General features: G+C 47.5%; 1 protein-coding gene across 1 annotated transcript in view; it reads right to left on the bottom strand.

Annotated features, from left to right (window-relative positions):
- The window catches only part of LOC133359698 (cGMP-dependent protein kinase 1-like), a 329349-nt gene that overhangs the window by 304598 nt on the left and 1722 nt on the right, over nucleotides 1-23029 (bottom strand). Inside the window, exon 2 of the mRNA XM_061578215.1 lies at nucleotides 19406-22160. Within this exon, the coding sequence (XP_061434199.1) occupies nucleotides 19406-19980 (575 nt within the window). The 5' untranslated portion in view covers nucleotides 19981-22160. The remainder of the gene's footprint in view (nucleotides 1-19405; nucleotides 22161-23029) is intronic.

The following is a 23029-nucleotide window of genomic DNA, read 5'->3' as shown; positions in this document are numbered from 1 at the left end:
GAGGGAGATTTTTGTTGTTAGTCTGTGTACGTACAGCAGAAGTGTAGGGAATTTCTGCTCTATTGTACATACGTATGTTGAACTTCTCTCTGGCGTACGTGACCAACCGTGCTAATCGGTCAAGTCACTATGATACCACCAATACACGCGGTGGGCTAGGAGATGTTAACTCCCTCGCCTGGGACGCAGGAGGTCGTGGGTCCGATCCAGACCCTGACGATGCCTGCTGCTGCTGCTGTATATTTGGAGTTTGCGTCTCTCTCTCTCTCATCATCATCACGGTGGCTAGGAGATGTTAACTACCTCGCCTGGTACACAGGAGGTCGTGGGTCCGATCCCGACCCTGACGATGCTTGCTGCTGCTGTATATTTGGAGTCTGCGTCTCTCTCTCTCTCATCATCATCACGGTGGCTAGGAGATGTTAACTACCTCGCCTGGTGTGCAGGAGGTCGTACTGAGTGTCTGTACTGAGACAAAGATCCCCCGTGTAGCCTACACCAGACTGTAGGGGAGAGTGCCTGTTAGTAGCGAGTAGCAGCAGCGCCTATGAAGGCTGGAAACTGTGGCACACGAGGGGGTGGGTGGCCAGCACCACGCCCGGCCGCCTTTGTCTCCCCAGTGGCGACGTTTACTACACACCGCACCAGGTACTCATTTGGTGTTGGCCGTGAGCGGGAATCAAACCCGGGTCGCCAGGTTCAGAGCACAGCGCGCTAACCGCTACACGACATACAGGCGACACACACATAGCCTCACCCACATACAGACTCACACACACAGACACACAGACACACCCAAATATAGACACACAGACAGACACAAACACTCAAATCGCCAGGTTCGTTACGCAGCGCGCTAACCACTGTACCACCGCTACTGCCCACTGAACCCACCCACACCCACTTACTCACGAACTCACTCACCCACTCACTCACTTACCTACCCACTCACTCGCCCACTCACTCACCCACTCACTCACCCACTCACTCACTCACTCACCCACCCACTCACTCACCCACCCACCCACTCACTCACTCACCCACCCACCCACTCACTCACCCACCCACCCACTCACCCACTAACCCCCTCACCCACCCACCCACTCACTCACCCACTCACTCACTCACCCACTCACTCACTCACCCACCCACCCATCCACTCACCCACTCACTCACCCACCCACCCATCCACTCACACACCTACACACTCACTCATTCACTCACCCACTTACTCACTTACTCACCCATCCACTCACCCACCCACTCATCGACTCAACCAACAACAGTCGCCGTTCGCAACTAAGTGGCAGTGACGTCACCACGTCGCTTGTGCCAGGCTAGGTGCACGTTGAGGCCACGTAAAGTGTCGAAGGCTCGCTTCTGGCAGGAGCTCAGACTCTGCAGGTGCCATGGGGGGCGGGGGTGGGGTTGACTGCTGTGCCAGGCTAGGTGCAGGAAGAGGTCAAGGGACAGACCCAGAAGATGCCAATGGGTTGACTGACTGAGATGACTGGTGGATGTACCACCTGAGCCCCCTACTGTGCCAACACAAACAAAGACAAAGATCCCCCGTGTGGCCTTCACGTGCCGCTCGGGCAAGAGCTGAGTGTCTGTACCCAGTGAATATATAAATGTGGTGTCGTTAAACCCGCCAACCATCCGACAACAGCCAATTCGTAAGGTTTAGCGTCACGTCAACAGAACGTGGCCAATTGAGTTACTAAAAGGCGACTTTTGGCGTCATCTGGTCGAACACCGTATGAGACTAGGCTCTAAGAAAAGCTGTCTATGGTGTGGACCAATAAGTTACAAGGACAATGCATACATTACACTATGAGACCTCCTTTACCAGTGGCAGAATATAGTAATAGGTTTTTACCTTTTCAACTGGTACAAAAACTGACACCTTTATACAAGGGATCATGTTTGCAATAACCACAACACAAGCAGTCAAAATGCTAACAAAAAGAAACAACTCTGATGATGATGATGATGATATGCACTGTCCTTGAAGTTGATTGGTCCACACCTGAGACAGCTTTTCTTAGAGCCTAGTCTCCATTGGTGTTGGACCAGATGACGCCAAAAGGCGTACATTATCAGAGTATTGTTTTTTGTTTGCATTTGACTGCAACTATTGTGGTTAATGTTAACATGATACCTTGCAAAAGGGGCCAGTTTTGTTGCCAGAAAAAGGGGAAAATCCCTATTAGTATATTTTGGTACTGACAAAGGAGGCCTCAAAATGTTGTTACTAGTTCAGCACTAACCGGTTGTGTTGGAGACTAAATCCACGACGCCCAGGGCTGGATTAAGGTTTTGTAGGCCCCTGGGCTACAGGTAATATTTTTAAAAGGAAAAAATAAATGTTACTTTTTTTTTACAAGGGACCGTCCATAAATGACGTCACTCGATTTTGGACGATTTTGACCCCCCCCCCCCTTCGTCACACGGCGTCACAAAAACTCTTGTCATTGTAGTGCGTATTTAATGTGGCGCTGCACTCTGATGTTGTAGGAGAAAACATTTATTTTAAAAAGTCTATTTAATTCAGTAGAACGTGTTGTCCATATTTATTTAAAGTTGCGCATTTTGATGTGACGTCACATTTCTCAAACCTCCCCCCCCCATCGTCACACATCGTCACAAATGTCTGACCCCCCCCCCTAGGGGCGTGGCGTCATGTATGGACGGCCCCCAAGGCTAACGACAAATACAATTCAGCGTTCACAAACGAAACAACTTTTCACTTCTTCTTAGTTCTTTCGGTAAAGTCACGTAGAAGGGAAATAATAAAATAATAAAAATAAAACATAATAAAATAATTCTCACGACGTTTCGGCCGCAACGCAAGCAGCCGTCCTCAGGTGAAGACCAGGTCTGTCGGGGAGACAGCGGCTGCTTGCGTTGTGGCCGAAACGTCGTGAGAATTATTTTATGATGTTTTATTTTTATTATTTTATTACTTCCCTTCTACGTGACTTTACCGAAAGAACCAAGAAGATGAATCCCTGCAGTCACGAAAGCTTTAAATCGAGAATTATTTTATTATGTTTTATTTTTATTATTTTATTACTTCCCTTCTACGTGACTTTACCGAAAGAACCAAGAAGATGAATCCCTGCAGTCACGAAAGCTTTAAATCGAGAATTATTTTATTATGTTTTATTTTTATTATTTTATTATTTCCCTTCTACGTGACTTTACCGAAAGAACCAAGAAGATGAATCCCTGCAGTCACGAAAGCTTTGAATCTAAATGTAATTATTTTATTATGTTTTATTTTTATTATTTCATTATTTCCATTCTACGTGATGACTTTACCGAAAGAACCAAGAAGATGAATCCTTGCAGTCACGAAAGCTTTAAATCGAAATTTAACTTTCCACTTCATCTCTGCAGCCCCTAAAGCCCCCGTGCCTTGATCCGGCCCCGACGACGAGGACGACATTTACTATTGGGAGTTTCGCCAGTAAATTACGACAACAGCAACAACAGCAACAATCAATACTCGTTGGTTCTTTCTACCAACGCGACTTTACCGAACGAACCAAAGCGTGTGGATTCCTGCAGTCACGAAAGCTCCAAATCGAGATTGAACAACAACCAACAATCAACATCATCGTCAGAGCTGTCGAGAAATCGTCCGTCAGTTGACATGGGCTGGGATCAATGTGACGACGCCGTTAATTGTGAGATAATCAGGTGCGAAGGCCAGAGAGAGAGGGGGGAGGGGTGGTTAATGTTTGCATCTAAATTCAAATGGATATCCATCACCGGTTGGGTTATTTTCATAATCAAGATACAAGATGATGCACATTGTGCCGAGTGTCAATCCTGCCGAGTTGTTTTGTGTTTTTTTGCGTGCACGGAGATGGCAGTGGCTGTTGTCATCTGCTCACAGTCAATCAACATCGACGTACGGTGACCTGTGTACAGGCACGCAGCACACACACTCAGTACAGATACTCAGTACACACTCAGTACAGACACTCAGTACACACTCAGTACAGACACTCAGTACACACTCAGTACAGACACTCAGAGCACACTCAGTACACACTCAGTACAGACACTCAGTACACACTCAGTACAGACACTCAGTACACACTCAGTACAGACACTCAGTACACACTCAGTACAGACACTCAGTACAGACACTCAGAGCACACTCAGTACACACTCAGTACAGACACTCAGTACACACTCAGTACAGACACTCAGAGCACACTCAGTACACACTCAGTACAGACACTCAGTACACACTCAGTACAGACACTCAGAGCACACTTAGTACACACTCAGTACAGATACTCAGAGCACACTCAGTACAGACACTCAGTACAGACACTCAGAGCATACTCAGTACACACTCAGTACACACACTCAGAGCACACTCAGTACACACTCAGTACAGTCACTCAGTACAAACTCAGTACACACACTCAGAGCACACTCAGTACACACTCAGTACAGACACTCAGTACACACTCAGTACAGACACTCAGTACAGATACTTAGTACACACTCAGTACAGACACTCAGAGCACACTCAGTACAGACACTCAGTACACACTCAGTACACACTCAGTACACACTCAGTACAGACACTCAGTACAGACACTCAGTACACACTCAGTACAGACACTCAGAGCACACTCAGTACACACTCAGTACAGACACTAAGTACACACTCAGTACAGACACTCAGTACAGATACTCAGTACACACTCAGTACAGACACTCAGTACACACTCAGTACAGACACTCAGTACACACTCAGTACACACTCAGTACAGACACTCAGAGCACACTCAGTACACACTCAGTACACACACTCAGAGCACACTCAGTACACACTCAGTACAGACACTCAGTACTCTCAGTACAAACTCTCAGTACAGACATCTAGCACTCAGTACAGACACTCAGTACAGACGCTAACAGCATTCCACTTAGGCACAGAGAGCGAGCTTAATGTTTGTAACAGATGGAACCAAGCAGCCTTCAGGGCTAAGTGACCCAACGCCCCCACGTCTACTCACTCACGAACAACACAAAGGCAAAGATTCCCCGTGTAGCCTCTCGCAGGCTGCTGGGGGCAAGTGCTGTTAGCGAGCGGCGCCTATGAAGGCTACCGGCACTGTGGCACACGAGGGGGTGGGTGGCCAGCACCACACCCGGCCGCCTTTGTCTTCCCGAGTGTCGATGTTTACTACACACTGCACCGGGTACTAATTTGAGGCTGAGTCGACCTAGGGAAGGCCCACTACCGGTTCACACACACACATACAGAAACACACACATGCAAAGACCCCCCATATAGGCTTAACAGACTGTAGGGGCAAGTGCTGTTAGCGAGCACCTATGAAAGCCGGCACGGCACATGAAGAGGTGGGTGGCCAACACCTCGCCCGGCCGCCTTCGTCTCCCCAGTGGCGATATTTACAGATCGCACCGGGTACTCATTTGAGGCTGAGTCGGACATAGGGGAGGCCCAGGACCGGTTTAGATAATCGGGTCACCAGGTTCGGATTGCAGTGCGCTAACCAAGGCCGGATCATGGTCCCGTGAGGCCTCTGGGCACATGTCTTTAGGAGTCCCCCCCCTCCCCCCGCTTTGCAATATTGGTGTCTTTCTTGCCTTCCTCCTAGCAAAATCATCGACTAGATCGTCAAAATCTCGCTGTCTGACAAGGTCTGACTCTATTGACGTAAGTGACAATGAGCTGAGACGCGTTTGGCAACATGCTACTCCGCAGCTCATTTTTTATTCTTCACCTGAGGACGGCTGCTTGCGTTGTAGCCGAAACGTCGTGAGAATTATATTATTTTGTTATGTTTTGTTTTTATTATTTTATTACTTCCCTTCTACGTGACTTTACCTAAAGAACCAAGAAGATGAATCCATGCAGTCACGAAAGCTTTAAATCGAAAAATTTCTATTCTGCCTCACCCTGGCAGTTTGTCACTGGCAAAGTTAGAAAAAAAATCGAAGTGTCACGAACACATTGGGGAACACTGCCTGCAGATTAAGTGCCTGCAGATTAATTCTCAAGCAATTTAGTTGGGCACTTCTCACCCTCAGTCAGACATGAAATACTTGAATTGGATGAGTTTATAGTAATAGGTTTTACCCTTTCAACTGGTATAAAAACTGACACCTTTATACAAGGCATCATGTTTGCAATAAACACAACACAAGCAGTCAAAATGCAAACAAAAATAAACAACTCTGATAATGATATGCACTGTGCTTGAAGTTGATTGGTCCACACCCGAGACAGCTTTTCTTAGAGCCTAGTCTCCATTGGTGTTGAACCAGATGACGCCAAAAGGCGTACAACTCAAAAACATGATGCCTTGTATAAAGGTGTCAGTTTTTGTGCCAGTTGAAAGAGTAATAAGTATAACCCGTAAAAACAAAGTTTTTCACTATAAATACTTTATATGCGTGGCAGCGAACTTAATATAAACGATTTAAAAATATATTCGCCTGTGGAGGACGCGGGGATCGATCCTGCGACCTTTGGCATGGGAAGCGAGGGCGCTACCAACTGCGCTACTCCGCCACGGCCTGTGGAGGGGTTACGCTCTGGGCTCTTACACTCTGACGTTCAGCCAAAGCCAAGAATGCGTTCTATTTGAATATATGTAAAATAAATTTTTTTTGCCTAAAAAGTGTAAAATTTTGGGAATTTTTTTTCACAAACATTAATTGTCTGGCACAACGAGTCTGTGTGGAAAATGTCAGCTCGATTGGGTCACGGGAAGTGGGTTAAAAAACGACCGAAAGATTTGCATGGTCGTAAGCAAGCAAGCAAGCACGCAAGCAAGCGAACTTAATAGAAAGGATTTAAAAACCTATTACTATATTTTGCCGCTGGTAAAGGAGATGTCTCATAGTTGGATGAGTTTGCTGGCAAACGGCATGTCCAGGTCTGATGGATATGCAGCAGAGAGTGCATTTATCTTTTCCACTATGACGTCACTGTTAGACACTTGATCTGACATAAACAGAACTCCAAAGAGACTGGTCAAACGCTTGTAAGCGTCCAAGCGATGTTCAAGGCATGCCGCAAACTCATCAATGACCACATAAATGTTTCTATTTAGAACTTCTCCCTGCCCTCAAGTGTCACACCTGGCTCTGAGCTCTCATCTGCAAATGTTTTGCGTTTCCTCTTTCGTGCTTGTATGCCTGAGAGACACCTGTCACATTTAAGGCTGCCCTTTCAAAAGCCTCAAACTGGCCTCGCTGTCCTGCCACAAAATCACTCAACGAAGACAAAAGCTGTGCTGCTACAGAGATGTCAATGTCACGTTTCTGTAGGTGCATGCTTCTAGCGTGGTTACCGGTCAGGTATTACGTCCCAGAAATGTGCCATGAACACCATCTCTCAGGTCATTAATTCTAGATTTGAAGTTTTCGTGACTGCAGGGATTCATATTCTTAGGTTTTTTCCGGTAAAGTCACGTAGGTAAAAAACCTCCGAAACGTCGTGATTTTTTATTTTTTATTTTATTTTACTTTTTAATGTTTTTTACCTACGTGACTTTACCGAAAAAACCTAAGAATACATCTCTCAGGTGTCCAATTTAGCACATAGTCCAACGGCCTCAATTCGAGTATCTCTTTTCTCATTATCATCATTGCACTCCACCGAGTACTGGACAGCGATTTTAATGTCAGTCTGACTTCTGTCTTCCGAAAGACTTTGCCCCATCTGTGTGTGGATGAAGAGCAAAATGTGTACAGTGACTGCAATATGTAAACAAGTATAACCCGTAAAAACAAAGTTTTTCACTATAAATCATTTATATGCGTGGCGGCTAGAGTCTTCTCGTCCTCTGGCTTGAGATGGCTGCCACCTATGGGTCAGATGATTGTCTGCCAGTATTAAGCAATTGGTAATTAAATATTTAATTTGTTTTCCCTAAACAGTGTAAAATTTAGGAAAAAAATTTTTACGAACATTAATTGTCTCGCACAACGAGTCTGTGTGCAAAATGTCAGCTCGATTGGATCACGGGAAGTGGGTTGAAAAACGACCGAAAGATTTGCACGATCGTAAGCAAGCAAGCAAGCACGCAAGCAAGCGAACTTAATATAAAGGATTTAAAAACTCGTGAGCCTCTGAGCTACTGCCGTCTAAGGTGTTAACACCAACTAAGTTCAGTGAATGCGCTGGGCAAGGCACAGACTCTATCAGAGGTTTTTTTAAATCCTTTATATTAAGTTCGCTTGCTTGCTTGCTTGAGTACTTGCGTGCTTGCTTGCTTGCTTACGACCGTGCAAATCTTTCGGTCGTTTTTTAACCCACTTCCCGTGATCCAATCGAGCTGACATTTTGCACACAGACTCGTTGTGTGTGACAGTTAATTTTCGTGAAAACTTTTTTCAAAAATTTTACACTGTTTATGGAAAACAAATTCAATATTTAATTACCAATTGCTTAATACTGGCAGACAAACATCTGACCCATAGGTGGCAGCCATCTCAAGCCAGAGGACGAGAAGACTCTAGCCGCCACGGATATAAAGGATTTAGAGTGAAAAACTTTGTTTTTACGGGTTTACTTGTTTTGTTTCAGGCGGGCCTGTTGCCCATTGTATTTTCTGACATGTTGCTTGCATTGTCATATGACTGCCCTCTACAGTTTGAGAGGTCCAACCCAAGGCCCTCCACCATCAAAGTCACAGTCTGCTAAACTTTTACCAGTGTGGCTCTCAATTGGCTCAAAGCCCAGGAATCGCTCCACCACATTCCCGCTGCTGTTAACAAACCGGAGTATGAACGTCAATTGGTCCACATGTGACAGGTCTGGGGTGGAGTCAACAATTATTGAAAAATATTTGGCATCCCGAATCTCATCTGCTATTGTTTGGCGAGTATTCTGACCCATTAGCTCAATGAGTTCTTCACATATTGTCCATGACAAAAAGGACATTGTGCCTCTTCCTTTTCCGCCAAACTTTTTAATATGTTCAGCTAAGAATGGGTCAAATTGTGATAGCAATTCTAGTATGCAAGGGAATTACCATTATGGGTTGACCCAAACCGTTCATCATCTCCCCGAAACGCAAGTCCTCTTTCACCCAAGAACTTGATCACTGTTACAACTCTTTTCAAAATGTCCCTCCAGTGTTTACGTTCCCCATCAAGTTGCTGTATTGGATCTGCATCGAGAGCACTGCCCTTTGTCCACTGGTGCAAGTCAAGCATGCATGATCTGTGTCCTTGCACTCTTTTCGTGTTCCCCTATTCTGTCAGAGTGCTTCCAGTCACTGAACACTTGACTAAAGCCACCGAGCTTGCTGGAGAACGGTTTGCATGCAAAACAGTACACACAACATGTTGAGGTAGCCACTGTCTAGGAAACCTTCTGCCAATTTGGCAATATACAGTTCAGAAGTTCATTGTTGAAACTTCTAGTCTTTCCACCAAGCGCTCTATCTCGGACTGAAGCTGGGTATTTTTAAATCCTTTATATTAAGTTCGCTTGCTTGCTTGCTTGCTTGCGTGCTTGCTTGCTTGCGTGCTTGCTTGCTTGCTTACGACCGTGTAAATCTTTCGGTCGTTTTTTAACCCACTTCCCGTGATCCAATCGAGCTGACATTTTCCACACAGACTCGTTGTGTGTGACAATTAAATTTTACACTGTTTAGGGAAAACAAACTAAATATTTAATTACCAATTGCTTAATACTGGCAGACAATCATCTGACCCATAGATTGCAGCCATCTCAAGCCAGAGGACGAGAGGACTCTAGCTGCCACGTAGATAAAGGATTTAGAGTGAAAAACTTTGTTTTTACGGGTTTACTTGTTACACACTCTATTTAACTCACTCTGTCTGTTGTATCCTCAACTCTGTCTGTTGTCGTATCCTCAAATATTGCAACTCAATTTTAACCCACTTCCCAATGTCGTGTCGACTGCAAACTTGGTATACTTATGTCATACTGATGACAATACTATATTCTATCATTAAAAATAAAAATAAATATTTTTAAGCAATGTTTTGTATATGTTATGTTTCGGCTTGGGTCTAATTGTCCACGCTCAACTCAGGTTGGTGGTAAATCACCACGGCCCCTTACGTTATGGCAAGCCTCGGGCCCACTTCCTGGAGTCGTGGAGTTCTGCCATTACTCGTACGGTACATTTCATTAAAGCGTGTTTTTAAAAAAAAGTATTTTTAAATATTACTTATTCACTGCGGTTTTGGAAGGGACTGCTCCTCTTTCAATAAGCACCGACTTACCAATCTCACTGGAAATGCTTCGCCATAATGCAGGGTCAGTGACCCCATAGGACCAGGAATGGCTTGCTTGCTGATTTGATTCTTGTGAACTGCCCAACTGCTCCTGAGGTGGAAATGTTGGTTCTTGTATACCATTAGCTGTTGACGGTTCGCCTTCAAAGGATGGCTCTGGGGGAGTGACAACATTACTGGAAACTGAACTAGTACTAGTTCCTTCCTCATAGCTGACAATAGTGCTGCTGTTATCATTATTACTATCAGAGTGTTTTTGAAAGAAGTTGGTAATGAGTGGAACACTTTGAAGCAAAACTGCCTCTCTTGCCTGCTTTTATTTTATGGCTTTCCTTTTGGAAGCACCACTATTCCAACGTTTGTGGTCCATATTTCAGAACTGGTATGCTATTTATATGAATATATTTTATAGCATATCTCAATACTTATTAAATAATAATTGAAATAATATATATTAATAATGACAACACCCTTCAAATACTGTTGTTGGAAAATACAATCAAGTGGTTGTATTTTATTGTCTACTTGTACCCTAAAGGCAGCTTTGAATAGATAAAATAAAACAATTGAAAAGCACGTGAAAGGAAATAACCCTAACCCTTTAAAAAGGCTGTTAGAAAATATCCCTTAGGAGCGATTGTAGACATAGCCTTTAAAAAGGCTGTTGTTTTATTTAAAAAAAAGATGAAAAGGTCACTGAATATATTACTGTGGCGTACCAAGCAAGAAAACAGGTGTCTGTCTGTGGCTTTTCCTACCAATAAATGTCTTATACACCTGCCTGACACAGAGAGAATTATGTTGCTTGAAATTCTAAAGATAACTTTTTTTTCATTGGCTGAACAACCACAATGCTCATAGGCCACATCCCATCGATGGGGAGAGGGAAAAAATGACCTCGTAAGAGCTGTCGGCAATTTGCATTATCTACTTCTGTGGATATAAAAACAGACGGTCTATGGAAAAAAATAATGGGGTTTTCCTTAATCTTTAAGTATGGATTGGGTCTCTTATGTATGTGCTAGTGTATGAAAACATGTAACTTTTAACATATTCTTTAATGTTTCACAAAACCGTGGTGTATTTTTAATATTTGATTTATCAACGGATAACTAAGTTCTCAACAAACGACGAGCCCTCGGTCTCACTAGCTGGCTTTCTAGTGCAGCTAATTTTTTTGTAAGGGCAGCTCGCTGGCAAAAATGGCAGCTTGCTAACTAATTTCTGTTAACAAGCTGAATCACATGGGCAGCTAGCGAGGGAAAATGGGCAGCTAGCTAAAATAAAAGGATAGCTACTTACGGTAAGTCAAATAACGAACGGCTTGCCACAATATGACGCCCATCAAACTGTCCTGTTATGCAGAATGAACTGACTTGTTGGTGAATATGTATCATGTCACAGCATATTGTAGCGTGCCAACCAGTGGCTCAGTTGCACAGAAGCACTGTACTCTCCGAGAGGCTCTCGTTTTAAGCATGCACTGTATGTACCAAGGGGCCCCCAGGTGTTACACTCGATGTATGCACCGAGGGACTGAGGGCCTTAGTAGTCAACTAGCACTATAAGCACCCAGGTGCCTGGGGACTCTCACACTGTAAGCCCTGAGAGGCCAAGAGGCCATAGTGGTGAGCTCACGTTTTAAACACCAAGGTGCCTGGGAGCCCTCACATTGTAAGTGCTGATGGGTCTGGGAGGTCATAGTGGTGAGCTCACGTTTTAAACACCAAGGTGCCTGGGAGCCCTCACATTGTAAGTGCTGATGGGTCTGGGAGGTCATAGTGGTGAGCTCACGTTTTAAACACCAAGGTGCCTGGGAGCCCTCACATTGTAAGTGCTGATGGGTCTGGGGGGTCATAGTGGTGAGCTCACGTTTTAAACACCAAGGGGTCTGGGAGCCCTCACATTGTAAGTGCTGATGGGTCTGGGGGGTCATAGTGGTGAGCTCACGTTTCAAACGCAAAGGTGCCTGGGGACCCTCATACTGTAAACGCTGAGGGGTCCAGAGGCCCTAGTGGTGAGCTCACGTTTAAAACACCAAGGGGTCTAGGGGCCCTCACATTGTAAACACTGAGGGGTCTGGGGGCAGTTATGGTGAGCTCACGTTTTAAACACCAAGGGGTCTGGGAGCCGTCACATTGTAAACACCGAGGGGTCTGGGGGCAGTTATGGTGAGCTCACGTTTTAAACACCAAGGGGTCTGGGGGCCCTCACATTGTAAGCGCCGAGGGGTCTGGGGGGCAGTTATTGTCAGCTCACGTTTTAAACACCAAGGGGTCTGGGGGGCCCTAGTGGTGAACTCACGTTAGAAGCACCCAGGGGCCAAGTGGTCAAGCTTTTGCTGTGCGCACTGAGGGCCCTGGAATTCAACATCCTTCGGAAGTCTTGGGCCACGCACAGCGAGTGGCCTGAGGCTTGGAGGCCCCCTGGCAGTCCGAGGCCTCGGGGCACTGGCCCCGCTGGCCCGGTCCATAACCCAGCCTTTGGCCACTACCGCTCCCCCACACATACGTACAGACTCACACACGCATACAGACTCAAAGACAAAGACCCCCCGTATAGCCTGTAACAGACTTTTGAGACAAGTGCCGTGCCTGCTATACAGAAGGTCGTGGGTTCGATCCCGACCCTACGAGATGTTATCTCCTTTGCCTGCTATGCAGCAGGTTGTGCTGAGTGACTGTACTGAGACAAAGATCCCCCGTATAGCCGTTACCAGACTCTAGGGACAAGTGCTGTTAGTAGCAAGAAGCAGCGCCTTTGAAGGCTGGCAACTGTGGCACACGAGGGGGTAGGTGGCCAGCACCATGCCTGGCCGCCTTTGTCTCCCCAGTGGCAATGTTTACTATACACCACACCAAGTACTCATTTGAGGCTAAGTCGACCGAAGGAAGGCCCAGGACCGGATCAGATAATCGGCACTGGTGTTGGTGGCGAGATGTTAACTGCCTCGCCTGGTGTGCAGGAGGTCGTGGGTTCGAGCCCGACCCTGACGATGCCTGCTGCTGTATATTTGGAGTCTGCGTCTCTCTCTCTTTCATCATCATCACGGTGGCTAGGAGATGTTGACTACCTCGCCTATTATGCAGGAGGTCGTGGGTTCAAACCCGACCCTGACCCTGACGATGCCTGCCGCTGTATATTTGGAGTTTGCGTCTCTCTCTCTCTCTCTCCCCTGTGGTGGTCACGGTGTGGATTTTTCCCCGGGTCCTCCGGTTTTTACCCTCCACATTTAGAATCAACTTCACGAGTTTAAAGAGTATTTGGCTGCTGCTATAAATATCCATGCACGTGGTGATGATTATGATGATATACAGTGGTACCTCGGTATACGTCGGTAATTCGTTCCAGAAGGTAGGACTTATACCGAAAATGACGTATACCAAACGAATTTTTCCCATAAGAAATAAAGGAAAAGGAAATAATCCGTTCCAGAGTCTAAGAAATTATATTTTACGTGGCATATTATACATTAATGGGTTTGTATAAAACAATTTTGACACTACTTATTACTAAAATGCATACATGATTTAAAATAAATGCATAAATAAATTGAAATAAAAATACATTTTTTACATCACTTTACCTTGCTGAGAGGAGTTGAAGAAATTGGCAAAAAGTTCACGTTCAAATGACAAAAAACACGTGAAAATTCACGGAGAGTTATAGCAAGGGTTGTGCACTGAACGAGATCTACTGTACAGGCAGACTGAGGAGCGGCGCTTTGTTTCAGTCGTGAACGGGGTCTACGCGGGTACGCGGTGACTCATCCCGACCCTTACAAGTTCTAGCAAGCGCGTCGTATCCCAAGCAAGACGTCGTATCCCAAGACATTTTTTCTCGTCAAAACACGACGTGTACCAAATTCGACGTATTCGAAAGTGGTCGTATACCGAGGTATGACTGTTAGCCACTTCGTTGAGCTGTCATTTGTGATAACCAGATCACTTGTCAGAAAAGGAGCTACTACACAGCTCAGTAGAAGTCTCACCTTACACCTGTAAAAATAAACAAAATAGTTTAGTTTTAGCGTGGGGCTGGATGAGTACACGCGTAGTGACTTACTCGGAGACAGTAAGACGTGGAGGCACTTTATTTAACGAGCACCGTCGTGATAATACACACCCTACGTGGGTACACACTATTACTGTTGCTTGCCTTTACACGACACTAACCGTCTAACACTGACGGCGCTGAACCGAGACAGCCAACAACCATCTCGCAGCACAATATCGCGTGAAGATGGCAGCGACGATGGCGACGATGAGATGGTAACGACGACGGGGATCTCACTTCCAGCAACAGCCACGAGGTCACCCACAGGGACCCCTCTTATACTCTCAGCGTGGCCTCGCTCCGCCCCAGTCACACCTATTTTCTGGAACCTTCGAGCGGGTTCCCGAGGTTTCCAGATGGGCCCCCCTCTCTGTGACCTTTCCCCGAGATGCCCCCCTCTCGTGTCTATCGTGGCCTGCTGACGTGGGTGCTGCCATACACCGCAGTTACGCTTTTTCGCCAGCAGCCAGCGCTATGCCACTACACACGTTTCTGTGGGTCTCTATGGTTCTATATAGTTCTCTGGATCTCTGTGGGGCTCGTGGATCTCCATGAGTGTGTGTAAATCCGCGTTTGCAGAGTATTTGGCAGCTGCTTTTAACGTCCACGTGATGATGGTGATGATGAGTAGCGATCATTTGTGATGGCCAGGTCGCTTCTGAAATAGAAGCTGTACATATAGGCACAGTTGCAGCTTTACAGCTGGTAAAATGAAATCCTTTAGTTTAGTCTCTGGGTCTCTGTGGGTGTCTTATGCGTCTCTAGAAACGGGCGTTTCGAATATTTGGCTGCTCCTGTAAATGTCCACGTGATGATGATGATGATGAAAAGCGGCCACTTGGTTGAGCTGCTATCATTTGCGATAACCAGATCGCTTCTAACAAAGAAGCAGTACATATACGCTCAGTTGGAGCCTTACAGCTGGTAAAAAAAAATAGCTCGTTGATAGTGAATAGGTTCACGTACAGCGGATGACATTGCGATGGCTACTGGAAGAAAAAAAAAGTCCCTTCTTAAAAGATCTCAAGATCTTGCCGGGTGAACTTCGGGAAAGAATGCCTCAACCCACGCCGGTCACCCACATACCCCGGGGTGCTACTCAGGAGTTAGCCTCGCACCCAGACGCTCACCACCAACAGCAAAAGGAAAACAATTCTCGAGTGAGCAATTATGGAGACACTTGTAGGAACGACACTGGGGGAGGTCGGGGTGGTGAGAGAGAGGGAGGAGTGTGAGGAAGGGGCGGTTTACCAGCGACGTCCACAAAAGTTTGCAGATACAGACGCGAGATCCCTGGTGCCCTCCATCGCGAAAGGATGGATGGACGGAGGGTTGGAGGGTTGGAGGAAGGGACGGAGGGATGTAGGGGGGACAGACGAATGGAGGGACGGGGGGTCGGAGAGACGGTCAGTGGGACAGAGGAAGGGACAACCGGATGGATGGAGGGACAGACGGAAGGACAGACAGAGGGTCGGAGGGACGGACGGAAGGACAGACAGAGGGTCGGAGGGACAGAGGGACGGACGGAGGGATGTACGGACAGACGGACTGACGGAGGGAAGCAGGGATGGAGGGGACAGAAGAATCATTGCACCTCAAGTCGACCTCGTCGCTACCCAGATCAACGCGCGCACTTCGTGTCGTCGTCATTATCGTTACCGAGGTCGTCATCATCATCAGTGGCATCACCGTGAAAGTTTAAACTAAAACGTTGTTGGCACGTAGGCATTTCGCAACCTGATTGGCTCACAAGTGGTGACATCACATTGTATCCAAGCCCGTGGGTATTCAAGATGGAAGCAGGAGGAGGAGGATTTCCCCACAACTCTGTGGCTGTCGCCTAATGAGGCTACTGGTTCATACTCTTTGGTTTTTTCGGTAAAGTCACGTAGGTAAAACAATCAATAAAATAAAATAAATGAAAACAGTTGTTATAGTTGTTTTTATTTAGGTAAAACAATCAATAAAATAAATGAAAACAGTTGTTATCGTTGTTTTTATTTATTTTCTTTTATTGATTGTTTAACCTACGTGACTTTACCGAAAAAACCAAAGAGTATGAATCCTTGCAGTCACGAAAGCTTCAAATCTAGGCTACTGGTTGTTGTAATTACCGGCAAAACTCATACTGTGTCAACCCATATGGTTTACCCCGTATTCTTGTACAGTGAAATTGAGTTTTCAGGTCCATAGCCATTTCAATACGGGCAACAACAAAACAATTATTGTCTGTTTGTGTTTCTCCCTTTGTCAGATGAACTTTGAGATGCATAAGGGCATGGGGTGACTAATTGGGTCCGAATTGGTCTGTGATAAAGTAGGGCACCGATAAGGAGTGAGTTGACAGGTACGGAAACTTCTCACAGTAGCTCGAATTTGAAATATTGCGGGTTTAACTACCCCAAGCACACACAGACAGAACGCAACAACCCAGTGTAAGCGCTGAACTCGTCAATTTAATTGTGCCACGTTTTGTTATGTTCATACGGGACACAAACCAACCCCCATTACTGATCAGCTGTGTGTGTCGGGTTGTGATGTCGTGGTTAGCTCTACGCTGCGCTACGAAACCGGCAACCCGAGCTCCCGCTCACGGCCAAAACCAGTGACGATTATCTGAACCGGTCCTGGGCTAACCCAAGGTCTCCTCAGCCTCAAATTAGTGTAGCAAACATCGCCACTGGGGAGACAAAGGCGGTCGGGCGTCGTGCTGACCACCCACCCCCTCGTGTGCCATTCCGGCCTCCATAGGTGCTACTCGCTAACAGCATTTGCCTTCTTGGTTCTTTCGGTAAAGTCACGTAGAAGGGAAATAATAAAATAATAAAAATAAAACATAATAAAATAGACCTGTTCTTCCCCTGAGGACGGCTGCTTGCGTTGTGGCCGAAACGTCGTGAGAATTGTATTTTATTGTTTTATTTGTATTATTTTATTATTTCCCTTCTACGTGACTTTACCGAAAGAACCAAGAAGATGAATCCCCGCAGTCACGAAAGCTTTAAATGGAAATTTAACAGCATTTGCCCCAATGGTTACAGGCTTTGTCTTTGGTGGTGGCGGGTTTAGCGACGACACGACATTTATACATCTGTAATGCGTCCACCAGACAAAGGTTGAGACGCCACATGCCTCGAGCGACTACTCCACTCCAAATCCCACCATGAAGCCCCTCGCCCCTCCCCCCCACATGGCCCCACCTCATCCGGTGACGTCACCGCTCGCTCTCCTCTCCCTGGGCGTTCCCTCTCTCTCCCTCTCGCCCTGCCTTCTCTTTCCTTTCCCTCGTGACGTCTCCATAACAGAGGTCGCAACCGGGTACCCGATACCCGTACCCTACCCGATACCTGGCTACCCGTACCCGGCCGGGTACGGGTAGCCGTTTGCGACCCTGGTGCAGCCGGGTATGGGTATGGGTAGACCGTGAGTCACTGGTGAGTCACCGTTTGTCACTCATTTCCCAACGTCTTGTCTCTTCTCACAATTCAAGTTCCTAGAATCAACCCACCCGCGCCTGCAACATGGCTTCATCCCAGAAGTCGCAATCAGGATACCTGATACCCGTACCCTACCCGTACCCGGCCGGGTACGGGTAGGGTACGGGTACGGCCGGGTACGGGTACCCGTTTGCGACCCTGGTGCGTACGGGTACGGGTAAGGAATCAAAACCCGTTTGGGACCTCTGCTCCATAACCGGAACCCGAGCTCCCGCGAGTATGTATAACCCCCCCCCCCCCCCCCCCCGGGGGCCATGTAAGTATTAGCACTACTTTTTTATTGTTTATACGACAGTGTTGGACACCTTCTTCTTGGTTATTTCGGTAAAGTCACGTAGAAGGGAAATAATAAAAATAAAACATAATAAGATAATTCTCACGACGTTTCGGCCACAATGCAAGCAGCCGTCCTCAGGTGAAGAACAGATCTGTCGGGAAGACAGCGTCTGTTGGACACTTTCGAGTCTCGTCTTGAAGCACATCATCTTAAGTCAGTCTGTTCTATGTAGCTTCGTCTGTCTCTCCTGGCCTTTCCCCTTATCCGCATTCATCTTTGCAAGGCGCCTTGAGGCATCAGCGTAAGGCGCCTTGAGAGGTAAGTGTAAAATTGTTATGGTGTGAAAAAGAACACGTGTTAAGATGTTCAAACAACAAATATAAACCATTTGTCTGAAAGGGTAAAACCTTGTTCTTACTTTTTCACACCTTGATCCTGGAAAAAAAGGTCCCATGTTGTAGCTGCTCACCCCGAGCTATAAATACTCTGATAGTGGCATTGTCCTTGTGCTGTTCGCCTTTTGGCGTCCTCTGGTTTGACACTGGTAGTGAGACTAGCCCCTAAAGAAGACTGCTATCTCTGTTGTAGACCAATTTGTTCCAAGGACAAAGCCCATATATTACCAGAGCAGGTTTTTGTTTGCATGTTCACCACAAGTACGTGCGGTTAATGCAAATTTGATTCCTTGCATCGATGTGTTGTTAGAACATCTTAACACCACCTGTGTTATTGCCAGAAAAGGTAAAACCTATTCTTACTAAATTATTATTGCCATCATTATTTACTGCCATCTAACCCACACGCAAAAAAACCCCAACAACAACCTCCATTGTGGAAGTTAAGTACAAGGATTGCAAGTTCGCTCTGATTACATTGCCGTGACTAAGCAGTGACACCAAGTCACGCGAATCGGAGAAGAAAAACAAAAACCCAAACTGAGTGCAAAATAGAGGCAAGGAAGGGGCACCAAGGAGTGTAGTAGGCACAGGGTGCAGGAAAAGCCTCAATCACAAACGGATACTTGGTGTGAACAAAAAACGTGTGTTTTTGGTCCGACCGAGTCCGCACACGCACCGACATGTGCACTTGGACACGCGTGTGGTTGCTTGGACATGGCCACGTGGCCACGGACACGGTCGCGTCGACATGCGTGTGGACACGGCCACACACACCGACAAGTGGCCGCGTGTACGTGGACACGCGCGTGGACACGCACCGACACGCACGCGGACACGCACGCGGACACACACCGACACGCACGCGGACACGCACCGACACGCACAGACACCGAACTCACCGGTCGCTCTTCTCATATTTCCCCACCGCCTCCTGCTCCCCGATCTGGCGCCACAGCTCCCTGGCGGTGGTGCCAGCGGTGCCTCCAACACCTCCACCCCTTCCTCCACAAACCCCCAGGGGCTCGGCCGAGATGCCCTGCGCCCGGCGGGTCCTGGGGCACGCCGCGGGCCCCAGGATGCCCGCGTCCGGCAGCACCGACTGGCACTTGTGGAGGCGCCGGCGGAGGGTGTCGATCTGGGCATCGCGCTCGGCCAGCGCCGACTCCAGCTCGCGGATGCGGGCGTCGCGATCCGCCAGGCTGCTGCTGCTGCTGCTGGCGGTGGTGGTCGAGGTGATGGTGGTGGCGGCAGTGGCCACGCGAGGGGATGACGGAGCAGAGGGAGGTGGTGACGATGATGACGATGATGATGCAGGAGGAGGAGGCGATGATGATGCAGGAGGAGGAGAAGGAGGTTGTAGCGGCGGTGGTGATGATGATGATGGAGGAGGTGGAGAGGTCATGGCGGCGTTGTCGTTGTTGTTGGATGAGGGCGAGGTTGAGGAGGTGGAAGATGATTGGTTCGGGCAGTTCATGGTGGCAGTGGTGGTGGTCGAGGTGGTGGTGGTGGTGGTGGTGGTAAAGGTGGTGGTGGTGGTGGTGATGATGTCGATAATGGTGGTGATGGTTGAGGTAATTGCAATGGTAGTGGTGGTGATAGAAATAGTGATGATAATTGTGGTGGTGGTGGCGGCGGTGGTGATAGCAATAATAGTGGTGGTGTTAGTGGTTAAGGTGATTGCAATGGTGGTGGTGATAGTGGTGGTGATAGCAATAATGGTGGTGGTGGCGGCAGTGGTGGTGATGGCCTCAAAGTGCACCTGGCCTGGCACAGGCGCTTTGGTTGACCTCACTTAGTGACTTGGTGGCGAATCGTGGCAGTTGGTAGTATCAGTGGTGGAAAAATCTCTCAACTTCGGAATACAGTAATATTGCAGACGCTACTATTATTGTTATAGCTTGAAGATCAGTTCAACGCTGGACATGTTTCAAAACTTTGGAATCAAAGAGTATTGAAGACGGAGGAGGAGGCGGAAGAGGGGGGGGAGGTGTTGGAGGAAAAGGAGGTGGAGGAGAAGGAGGTGGAGGAGAAGGAGGTGAAGGAGGTGGAGAAGGAGGTCGCGATGAAGTCCCACAGAGAGACGTCCAGGTATCTTGTTCAGAACCGTCAACTCAAACCGTCCAATATTCGGAGAAGCGATGGTGTCTGGAGAGGCTCAGAGAGGCGCGGGGAGACTCAACTCAGACGCGTCGAAGCCGGTGTGTGTTGATTTTTGTTGTTGTTGCTGTTAGGATGCCGTTATGGGGATCCGACAGCAAAGGGGGCGACAGACAGCGCCCTCTCCGTGTGCGCGCGTATAAAGGGGGTAGATCAGATGCCGAGTTGGTCTGAGCCGTGAAGTCCGAATGTTGAAGACACTGCCGCTGTGCTTGAAGGGACGACTGATATTGGGTTAGATGGCACGATGTCAGCCCACTTAAACGGCTGTGAATGTATCTCTGTGTGAGTGCGTCTGTGAGTGAGTGTGTCTGTGTGTGTTGCCAGAGATGATGAGGCTAATGTTGAGGTGGTCTCAACACAAGATCCAATATTGAAGATCTGCTACACTTCAGAACTCAAGCATTTGAGAATGTTCTCAACATTTCAGAAGCCCAGACTTGAAGAAAGCTACACTGTAGAAGTCCAGTATTAGCTAGAGATTGTAAGGCTGTCATTGAGGAGGTATCAACACTGAGATCCAACATTGAAGAAGGCTGCACTGTGGAAGTGCAGTATTGAAGACGCTGGAGATTGTAAGGCTATCATTGAGGTCTCAACACAGACGTCCAGACTTGAAGAAGGCGACACTGCAGACGTCCAGTATTGAAGAGGCTAGAGATTATGTTGCTAATGTTGAGGTCTCAACACAAAAGTTCAATTTTGAAGAAGGATGCACTGTAGAAGCCCAGTATTGAAGAGATTGTGAGGCTAATATTGAGGTGGTTTCAACACAGACGTCCAAAATCTAATAAGGCTGCACTTTACAAGTCCAGTATTGAAGAAGCTAGATATTGTAATGATATCAGTGAGGAGGTCTCAACACAGACATCCAGACATGAAGAAGGCTACACTGCAGACGTCCAATATTGAAGACGCTAGAGGTTATAAGGCTATCACTGAGGAGGTCTCAAAAACACATGTCCAACATTGAGCAAGGCGACACTGCAGAAGTCCGAGCTTGAAGGCGTTAGAAGAAGTCCAGCAACATGGATTCCGAGACTAAGGTACACTTGAGAAGCAAGAGGATTGAATCGGCGACACTGGACGAGTCCAATGTTGATCCGGCTGCACTTCAGGAGCAGGGGGGGAGGTTTGAAGAAGACTGCGCTTGAGAGGCACGCGGCTCGAGTCGGTGCTACTGCCGAGGTGGCTAATGGTAATGATGACTTTACCGAAAGAACCAAAGAATATGGTAATGATGATGCCACTGATGACGATGCTACTGCGAATGATGTTGATGCGACTGATGTTGATGCCACTGATGACGATAGTGATTTCACTTACGATTTTGATAATGCAACCGAGGATAATGTTGCTGACCGCAATGATGAGCTGCCTTTCACCAATTCGTCACGATGATGTTACTGAGGATTATGTTATTGATGATGATGTTGTCGACTCCAAGGAGCCGGTTATCTTGAGTCACTCACAACCCTCTCCCATCTGATCGGATCGCTGAAACACACGAGGCCACCAATCACCACCATCACCACCAATCATCACCATCACCACCACCATCACTGCCACCATTATACACCCTGTAGCATCGGGAACTCGTTTGAGGCCGAGTCGACCTAGGGGTGGAGAGGGAGGAGTCTGTTTGCGCATTGCGCTAAGCAACTACGCCCTTACGCCCAAAGGCAAAAACAACTCCCGTGTAGCCTCTTGACGGACTGTCGGGGCAAGTGCTGTTGTTAGTAGCGAGTAGCAGCAGCACCTATGAAGGCTACCAGCACTGTGGCACACACAGAGGCGGTGGGTGGCCAGCACCACGCCCGGTCGCCTTTGTCTCCCCAGGGCTGATGTTTAATATGCAGAACGAGGTACTCGTTTGAGGCTGAGTCGACCTAGAGGAGGCCCAGGACCGGTTCAGAACTTCGCCACCGGGTGTTGGTGGCCGAGAATGGGAATCTAACTCGGGTCTCTGCCGGGTTCGTAGCGCAGCGCGCTAACCGTTGCACCACCGCTTCCCACACACAGACACGCACAGGCACAACAACAACAACAACAGCCGTCGTTCGCTACGAAGTGGCTGTGGCGTGACCACGGCGTTTGTGCCTGGCTCGGGGTACCTTGAGGCATACGTGAAGTATCGAAGGCTCACCCTGCCAGTAGGAGGTCACGGGACAGACCCAGGTACCACAGGTTGACTGACTGAGATGAGTGGCCGATGCACAACCTGTGCTCCCCACTGTGCCAACTTGCTGTGTTTTATCCGTCCGGCACTCCACTCATTGTTGTGAGCGTTACTCTTCTACCCTCTGTTCTTGTTAGAGGGCGACTGTCAACAACTTGCCCAGTAGCCTCACGGTGCACCTAGCCTG

This window comes from Lethenteron reissneri, chromosome 65, assembly GCF_015708825.2.
Source record: "Lethenteron reissneri isolate LAM-NWPU_2019-01 chromosome 65, ASM1570882v1, whole genome shotgun sequence".
NCBI lineage: Eukaryota > Metazoa > Chordata > Hyperoartia > Petromyzontiformes > Petromyzontidae > Lethenteron > Lethenteron reissneri.
This window is presented reverse-complemented; position numbering and strand designations above follow the sequence as displayed.